Source organism: Octopus bimaculoides, chromosome 3 (genome assembly GCF_001194135.2).
Source record: "Octopus bimaculoides isolate UCB-OBI-ISO-001 chromosome 3, ASM119413v2, whole genome shotgun sequence".
Taxonomy (NCBI): Eukaryota; Metazoa; Mollusca; class Cephalopoda; order Octopoda; family Octopodidae; genus Octopus; species Octopus bimaculoides.
Window position 1 is genome coordinate 145,544,633 of NC_068983.1, and position 10,086 is coordinate 145,554,718.

General features: G+C 38.0%; 1 protein-coding gene across 1 annotated transcript in view; it reads right to left on the reverse strand.

Annotated features, from left to right (window-relative positions):
* Window positions 1–801: 801 nt before the first annotated feature.
* Window positions 802–10,086, reverse strand: part of LOC106869130 (uncharacterized) — a 20,750-nt gene continuing 11,465 nt past the window's right edge. Inside the window, exons 3-5 of the mRNA XM_014914701.2 lie at window positions 9,366–9,487; window positions 5,902–6,086; window positions 802–2,409 (exon numbers count right to left, since the gene is read on the reverse strand). Of these exons, the coding sequence (XP_014770187.1) occupies window positions 1,233–2,409; window positions 5,902–6,086; window positions 9,366–9,487 (1,484 nt within the window). The 3' untranslated portion in view covers window positions 802–1,232. The remainder of the gene's footprint in view (window positions 2,410–5,901; window positions 6,087–9,365; window positions 9,488–10,086) is intronic.

Genomic DNA, 10,086 nt, shown 5'->3' on the forward strand with positions numbered 1-10,086 from the left:
ACGTGCAAGTGGCTGATCACTCCACAGACACGTAGTTCTCGGGAATATTCAGCGTGACACAGTGTGACAAGGCTGACCCTTTGAATTACTGGCACAACAGAAACAGGAAGTAAGAGTGAGAGAAAGTTGTGGTGAAAGAGTACAGCAGGGTTTGCCACCATCCCCTGCCGGAGCCTCGTGGGGCTTTTAGGTGTTTTCACTCAATAAACACGCACAACGCCCGGTCTGGGAATCGAAACCGCGATCCTATGACCGCGAGTCCGCTGCCCTAACCACTGGGCCATTGCGCCTCCACACCCGGGACTACATTATATATCTAAAACACCAATGTGTGTGTGTGTTTGATTCTCTTTGGACCAGGTCGAACGACTACGTAAGAACTGATGTGATATCGAACGCTTTTGGAATATAACCCCAAATTATCAGTAATACAGAATGTATCAATTTGACTACACTACTTCGGAATCTCTTAAGGTTTCGTTAGGGTTAAACCAATGACCATGCAAGCCAGAAGAAAGAATTTATCCACCATGTCATTTCTCGCCGTGAGGTAAAGTAATATCTAATGTTTGGACATAGTCGTACTTCGTTTGTTTTCGAATTGCCATGCCTAACATCTCAAGACTAGGCCTCACAGTTAATCATCTTTACACACGAACTAGTTTACAAATGTTGAAATAATATTTTGCTGTGAATTAAAACATTGTGGACAGACTGTTTTATACTTACCTTAAGAGACTACGAAATTTAGAATTTAATTGTTTTTATTTGCATGTATATATTTTGAGCATATATACTAGATTGTGATTCTTATGATGTTCATACACACACACACATACATACACATAAATACATACATATGTAGGATAGATAGATAGATAGATAGATATGGAGTGAGAGAGAAAGAGAGAATATAGATTTTCGTGAATATTAATATTCTTCGAGTCAGAGTAAGGCAAATTTTTTGTAGAGAACGGTATGATCGATTGCACCTACCCGAGGGTACAAATGATGCACATTTACATCTGATAACTTTCTCGATTCCAGATTAAATGAAAAACCGAAGTAAAACTCAATAGAATTGGTAGTGAGACTGGTCGGTATCGAAGTAGTTGTAGTAAAACATTCAGTCCGGAGTATTCTGGTATCTCGACCAACTCCACCATAGTTGGATTTCTGGTAATAATGCAATACTTATGCATCAGTGATATAAAACCCACACTCAACTCGTATTACTCGACTTCTGGTTTCTGTCTATGATAAGCATCAAGCATTACTTTCTTTGGATGTCTGACAAAAAATAGTTTCTCTTTGGTAGATGTCAACATGTTATCATTTGCATTGTCCTTGGGTTCTAGCGATGTACTCTCTAATTTGGGATCGCTGTTTCGCATTTTTCTTTGCGGTTTATCTCCAACAATAAGCGAATGGACCAAACAATGACTGCTATTCGTGTTGAATTTCTGCTGCAAGAATCTACACAAAGGAGCTTTATCTGCTGGCCGATATGCATCTCTGCACGTACACACCAATTTCGCCGTCTCTCTCAGGAGACCAATATCTTTTTTCAACAGCTCTCGCATCAAGATATTCTTTTTAATTGGTTTAGCTTTTATCAAGGATCCGTGAACTGGATAGATTGATTTCCAATCGACATTGATAAAGCCCTGGTTCACTTTTGAAGAATAATTTTCTCCTACATCACTAGACACTTCTCGAATATTCTCTTTGTTGTTAAATCTTGATCGGGAATTATTAGTAATGTTAAGTATTCCTTTACTATTTCGTTGTAGTTCCTTTTTGTATTTCAAAGATGTTCCATTTTTCATAATCCTTGTTCTTTTCTTTTGTTTGCTCATTTTTTTACTGTTTTGAATAGGAACTTTACATTTTCTTTCTGAATGACCATACGTTTGCAGAACACGTCGAGTTGAAGTTTTTCCACTTGAAGATGTCGGTACAGTCGGCTTTTCTGCTGTTTTTCGTTTAGCTAAAAAATTAACAGAATCATTGTTCTCTTTGGAGTGTAGCTTTTCTTGACGAGATCTTGTATTTAATGTTAAACCCGATTTCTTACCTGATGTTGGATTTGATGAATATATTTGAGGGTTAGGATTTTTCTCTTTAGGTAAATAATGAGGTGGCTGTTTTTTATGGTTAAAATTCAGCTTTTCCGGGCGAGTACTGGCATTTTTTTTATCAGTAGCTACAATACAGGTTTTTATTCGGCTTATTGGCACCGTCTGACTAGTTTTGTCGTTTGTTTTGTTTCCACTGACGTTAACATCATTCAGTTGGTTTCTGGTGGGTTTGTTTGAACGACCAGAAGTAATTGTTTTCTTCGTGAGATGCAACCAGTTCTTAAAAGGTGTGCCACCTGCTTCTGTTCCATTGTTAACATTGGTAGTCCTGTCAAGAAATTGAATATTTTAAATTTTCTATTACGACTCTTTGATAACAAAGCGAAGCGACAAACAATAGGCGGAGGCAGTTGGTCTCCAGCCCTAAACATTCTCTATATCATGTGTGTGTATATATATATATATATATATATATATATATATATATATATATACTATGTATGTACGTATTCATGCATGTACGTATGTATGTCATTATTCAGCTTTATTTCAAGATTTTTTTGCCAGTAGAGAAAGGGCCTGTTTCTAACCTAGATCCAAGGCCCCTTCATTCGAATTTCAGCAATATGAACAGAGTATTTTTGTATGTATGCATGCATGTATATGTGCAGATTCGTATGTTTTGTTTTATGTATGTATTCTCTTGCATATAGTTACATATCTATACATTCTCATATATACATAAACGATAGAGTTCTGGAAGGTTTTACAAATTTTTACATTTCCAGTGATAGATTGAATCTGTAATCTTTGAATCAGCTATCTCTTTTCTGGTTTTGAGAAGCCTAATTTCTCAAGATTGGCATTTAGGCAGTGTGTTACACATCCCCTATGTATGTATGTATGTATGTATGTTACTTTTCCCAACAAAGTCACCACGAATCACTAATTTTACAACTAGCTATTTTGATTGTTGCAAATCAGTAATCGATGGTCGCTTTATTTACAATATGCTGTTAGCGATAGCCGACTCTGGCTATCGCTCTGGCATGCAGGTGCTTGCGACTGAGGATGAGCCGAATAGCTCGAAACGGTTCAATATGATTAATAAATATATATATATATATATATATATATATATATATATATTCAATGTTCCATCTCGGCAACCCAATGCTACATGGGTAATCTCAGAATTATGGAAACCCTCATAAACTTATTGAGACTAGCCACTAATAACAGGAAGAAACTACACGAAGAACACTGGTTGCTATAGCAACAACAGTCTGCACATGACACCTTCCTCCTTCCTTCCCTACCCTCCGCACACCACCACCACATACACATACATCTAAGCAACAACCTTTTCCAACTACCGCTTTTCCGAATGTCCTGAAGACAAATATAGAAATACAAGGTAAAACTGCAACTTTTTGTTTTCTTTTCCTTTTGCCAACATTGAAACTTTTAAAGTTTTACCATTGATAATCAAAAAATATTGTTGAAACTAGTTTGGTATATACATAAATAAATTTATTTTAAACAATTACAAGTTTTCCAAATTTAGGTGCATTTTCAACAACAAATTTGCTTATATATATATATAATTCTTTTCTCTTATTTTTCAGTCATTGTAGTCCAGTCAAGCCGGAGCGTCACCGTGAAGGGTTTAATCGAACAGATCGATCTCAGTACTTATTTTTTAGTGTCTGGTATTTATTCTGTCTGTGTCATGCCGAATCGTAAAGTTACTGGGACGTAAACAAACCAACACCACACACTGCTAAAGATATTCAAGGTTCAGGTGGTGGTGGTAAACTGGGATATGGATTAAGTCACGCAACCATCAAAATAGGATCTTTCCAATTTGGCTGCCAATTTTCGAAAATTCAAAGTTTGTAGAAAATTTTAAAATTTGGTACATTAATGTAGTTTTCCAAGCTGAATCTCAGGAGATATTTCACTTTTTCCAGAAAATTTTTTAAAAAGTTACTGAGGTTTAAAGTTTGATAATTTTCACTCGGTCAAAAAATTGGATTTGGTATTTTGTGCTCGACAGCACGTGTTGTCAACTGTAAACAAATCAAATTTTGCTTTATGCACGCCATATAACCCCCTCATAACTTTTTTTATTTTTTGGAATTTTCAGAAAAGTTTTGTCAATTTATATTCTATACACGAGAATTCGTGCGATTATCCAAAAATAAAACAAAAAATTTTTGGTGCGTGATTTAAGACTTATTTGGCTGTTATTTTTAGTACATCTGACGACCACCTCAATGAGTGGAATATATTATTCGACACGTGCTTTCTTGCAGACAAAAGAATTCTCATGCTTGACTTGTTACTATGGAAAAAGGCATGGATATGTCTTTGGCTTACGATTGGCTAAAATTACCCAAAATTTGCAAACTTTAAAAGCTAATGACTTTATTTATTGCTTTATTGCGAAAATGAATTTCAAAGCAGTGATTAACATACAAAACCATATCATTATGCAGAATATAAAATCAATTCGAGCAGGAATTGAAGACATTGAAAATTGGCAGCCAAACAGAACAGATCCCCAAAATCTTCCAGCAATACCCATCCAAATCCATCTCAAATCATGTCCTATGTCTTGTAAAAGGATCCACTGATAATGTGGTTTTGAGTACACTCTGTTTAAGAAAATATGATAAAATCATGGCTAGAACGCCTTTAAATATAGGTCGGATCTTTTATTCAAAGTTTAGTGAAAATTTTAAAATTTGGTGTACTGATGTAATTTTCCACGCTGAATCTCAGGAAATAATTCACTTTTTCAAAAAAAAAATGTTTAAAAAAGTTACAGAGGTTTGATAATTTTCACCCAGTCAGAAAACAGGATTTTGAAGCTCTCATTTTGTGCGTGACAGCACGTGTTGTCAACTGTAATAAAATGAAATATTGGCGGAATTCTGCTTTACGCACGCCACATAACCCCTCATAATTTTTTCATTTTTTGGGAATTTTCAAAAATTTTTGCGAATTCTCCACACGGGAATTCTTACGATTATTTTTGCAAATTCTACAAACGGGAATTCGTACGATTATGCAAAAACCAAAACAAAAATTTCTTGTGCGTGATTTAAGGTCTATTTAGCTATTATTTTTAGCACATTTCACGACCCCTCCCCCATTTAATAAGTTAAAAATGACCACGCGAATAAACAGTTTGTAACAGCTTGGCTTGTTAATATGGAAACAGGCACCTATATGTCTATGGCTTTCGATTGGGTAAAATTACCCAAAATTTATTAACTCTTTATTTATTGATTTATGGAGAAAATGAATTTCAGGTCAAAGATTAGCATACAAAACTACATTGTCAGACACCAGTAACGTATAATAGTTAGAGGGCATATGACTCTAATTTACAAAGTCAGGTTTATATCCTACATGAGAAATCTATTTTAAACTTCATCATCAACCCAAGGACACTATTGTCTTCAAGACCTAGTATTCCAAGGGCTGGTTACCCAGTTTCCATGGCGTATAGATCACCGAGATAACAACAGTCCCTCTGAACGGACCGCCAGTGCGTCGTAGATATAAGATATTAGAAAGGCGGTGAGCTGGCAGAATCGTTAGCACACCGGGGAAAATGCTTAGCAACGTTTATTCTGTCGTTACGTCCTGAGTTCAAATTCTGCCAGAGTCGACTTTGCCTTTCATCCTTTCGGGGTCGATAAAATAAGTACCAGTTGAACACTGGTGTCGATGTAATCGACTTACACCCTCCCCCATTGTTGCTGGCATTCCGACAAAATTGAAACCGATATGAGATAAAAGAACTTACTTCAGAAAAATAAGCGCTCGTTGTTTGCTCTTTTGATATTCCCATAGCAATAATTGATAATTTAAAACTTTTCCAGAGGAGTTGTTTTCTGTAGTTCGACTTAGTTCCTGTCTTTTCTGGCTATTATTGTTGTTATTAGCATTATTTTTTGATAAATGAATTTTCAATATTCTGGTCACAGGACTCTATAAAATATGAACGAATATTGACTCACTACATTAGTAAAGGTACGCAAATTTGTAATAACAGTAACAACAATAACAACTACTATTACCACAACAACAGCATCAACAGCATCATCATTTACAACAACGACGACGACGACAAGAATAACAACAACAACAAGAGTGCAAACCTCCGCCAAGGCAACACCAATGTCCTCTCAACGATTAGCGGAAGATGATTTTTAAAATGAGAATGTCTGAAGTAAACTCGACTGCTCTCACAAACGAGAATACTGAAAAAAAGAACACGACCGCTCTCAAAAATTAAGTTTAAAAAAACGGAGAAATAACCCAGAATCCTTGTCCGGTACCTGATCGATCCCAATGGTAGTCATGGAATGTGAAGGTGGGTGTGCGAGCCGTGTTTGTAATGCTGTGTGTATGTCGTCTGCAGTGGGAACAGGGACAGTTTTCTCTATGAAGGCCTTTTCTAGTCTATCCGCTGATAGTATCTTTACGACCATTAAGGTCTATAGTGAAAATTCTATCCGTGCGCGAAAGAAAACGAAAAGGACCTGCATACGGTGCTGATAACGGAGGTTCAACAATATCATTGCGTACAAAAACGCGAGTCCAAGAAGTAAAGCTTCCTTCAAGGCAGAGCTAGAAATGCAATTGTCAAGTAAGTGAGAGGTTTTAAACAGGAGCGGTATATTCTAAATTGGTAAAACTAAAAAATTGTCGAGGATAAATTAAATTTATTATTGTTACTGAATATGTTAGTGTTAATTAATTTCTGAACGGTTTTGCTACCGTTTGTTTATGTAGTTTGATTTTGTTATCCATCAGTTTCTACTAAGAAAGAGACGCGAGTAAAATTAATAATAGAGAAACGAAAATAAAACTTTAGCAACAGCAACGCCGCCATAACTTACGTGGAAACCATGAGCGTGCTTTCAAGGGAGATAATCAGAGAAAGACTTGAAAGTCAATGTAAGATCGTAATACTTTATATAAAGTAAAGTAAATATAACAAATAATCTAGAATCCTTGTCTCGTACCGGATCGATCCCCAAATCTAATCAGTTCGTGCCAGTCACGAGGCCAAACATCCCAAAAGTTTCATACGAATCTATCCAGTGGTTCTTGAGATATCCTTTCCACGGACAAACAAACAAACACGACTGAAAACAATATCTCCGCCTTCCCTAAGGCAGAGGTAATAATGACTGCTTTTAGAATATGCCACCCAAATCTGGCAATGAAGGACTATATTTACCACGAATACAAAGTGGTAGGAGCCATATACAGCTAGAACATTATTACAAAATATCAATTATAGAACTACAAATATATCTAGTGCAGTATTATGGAAAATTAATACAAATAACTACGAAAATCGAACAAAAATGCTTTCTGCTTCAAGTGAACCAACAAATACAAAACAGAGGTTACAATAACAGAGATCTGGGAAGAAAACGGAGAAACAATAACAGAAATCGTAAAATGGTTAATCCACATTACTCCGTGAGGAGATTAGGGCCAGTTTATCGGTTTTTCCGGTGTATATATTCCTCCCTGGACGGGACGCTGGTCCGTCGCATGATTTCTCATTTTCCCCTGCTGAGTGGACTGGGGCAACGTGAAATGAAGTGTTTTGCTCAAGAGTGCATCGCCCGGTCCGGGATCGAAATCACAATCTTACGGTCATGTGTCCAACACCCAAACTACTAAACCATACGCCCCCAAGAAATCGTGATATGTTATGATAAAATGATGGCAACAAAAACCCTTATGGCGTAATATATAAAGTAATTCTAGATATTGTTTGGCTAAGAAAAAAATTCACCTTTGATCATAGATTTGCTCAGACAGAGCTTACTTGGAGTAAATATTTCAATTGTGCACTCTGAAAGGTATCAGTAGTATAGTAAAAAAAAAACTACTGACCCCTTGGCTAACAATGACGTCCCGGGTTCAATCCAGCAGTCTCGGGATAACAAAAGCCTTGTAAAGGAACTCGGATAGACGGAAACTTTAGCGAAGCCCATCCGATGAATTTTACTTGCAATTCAACGGTCTAGCCTTGACAGACACACTATATCATGCTGAGTCTACCTGTGAATTTCATTAAGAGTATACGTTTCTCTATGGAATACTCAACCACTGAATTCGCTAAATTCAATGGGTTGGTTGAATCGAAATCGACGTGAGAGTCTTATCATATCGCAGGCCCATATTGAACGGACAGTTCTGGAACTTTGATTCCCACAATCCGTTGCTGGCACTCCGTCGCTTACGACGACGAGGGTTCCAGTTGATCCGATCAACGGAACAGCCTGCTCGTGAAATTAACGTGCAAGTGGCTGAGCACTCCACAGACACGTGTACCCTTAACGTAGTTCTCGGGGATATTCAGCGTGACACAGTGTGACAAGGCTGACCCTTTGAATTACAGGCACAACAGAAACAGGAAGTAAGTGTGAGAGAAAGTTGTGGTGAAAGAGTACAGCAGGGTTCGCCACCATCCCCTGCCGGAGCCTCGTGGAGCTTTGGGTGTTTTCGCTCAATAAACACTCACAACGCCCGGTCTGGGAATCGATACCACGATCCTATGACCGCGAGTCCGCTGCCCTAACCACTGGGCCATTGCGCCTCCACCCACCATCCGTACAGCATGAAGAAACGCCTCATCCTCGACCTATCACATCGAGCGACCTAGACACATACCAACATGAAATAGAATTAGCGATACTTTTTAGAGAAACTATTACTCTGCAAGCGTAGCATCGGAGAGAGAGGGTGGACAAGGAAACGGAGAGGGGAGGGAGGTAAGAGAGGCGAGGGAGATGATAGAGGAAGGAGGAAGAAGAGAGAGAAGAGATACAAAGGCAGAGAGAGAAAAAGAGAGAAAAGGAGAGAGAAAGAGAGAGAGAAATAGAGGGGGAAGAAAACCGAAGAGGGAAAAGATAGAGAGACGGAGAGAAATAGAGAGGAAGGGAGGGGGAAAAGAGTGGAAGAGAAAGAGTATCAACGCTGGGAATATTCATGTGTCAATACGATATCACCATCACCATCATCATCATCATCATTATCATTTAAGGTCCATGTTCTATGCTGGCATGGTTGGACGGATTGACAGGAGCCGATGAGTTGAAGGACAACATCGTACTCCAAGGTCTACTTTCACATGGTTTCTACGGCTCGATGCTCTTCCTTATGCGATATAATATTGTTATATTATATCGCGTTAGGAATATAAAGAGCTGTATGTGCGTGTGTGTATGAAAATTGAATCACCTTGTGAGAATAGAACTTTTCCTCCCATGGAATAGTTGCCGTTGAAGGTGGGGACATGTGGTAAAGAGCTCTCATGAAGAATGTCCAGTTCAGTAACATGGTCTGTGACGTTATATAGGAACCTGTCAAAAGTAAAAGCATATTGTAAGCAACACTATTTATGATGCGGTGGCGGCGGCGGTCCTAATGTAATTTCTTACATTGGTATACTATAGGTTTATACTGGATTAAGTCGGACTGAAAAAAAAAGAATGAAGACGACGCTGGTAGGATTTGATCTCAGAACGTAAAACTGCAAAGCGTTTCTTCTGGTGCTCACTAGATTTTGATAGCAATAAGAATAATATTTCTTTCCTTCTTGGCAGAAACGTTAGCACGCCGGGCGAACTGCTTCGCGGTATAACGGCTCTGTGAATTATTGTGAATACTGTTGTGTTACTTTGTGAAAACTGTCTCGGTGAATAATTGTGATTTTTGTAGAAGTATTATGGTTGTATTTCACGTGAGCTGCTGCATTTTTCCCAGCTATGACAAGTGGTAGTGTCTCCAGTATGGAGAGCTACGCCAAAGCCACTGCGGTGAGGAAGCCAGTGCCGCTAGAAACCAAGTTAATCAAGTTGAATATGGAGGTTACCAGAAGCAGGAATTTGATAGAAGTTGAGGGAGACTCATACAAATTGTGCCCCCCAAAAGAGACTAAAGAAAATAAAATTCTGAGGAC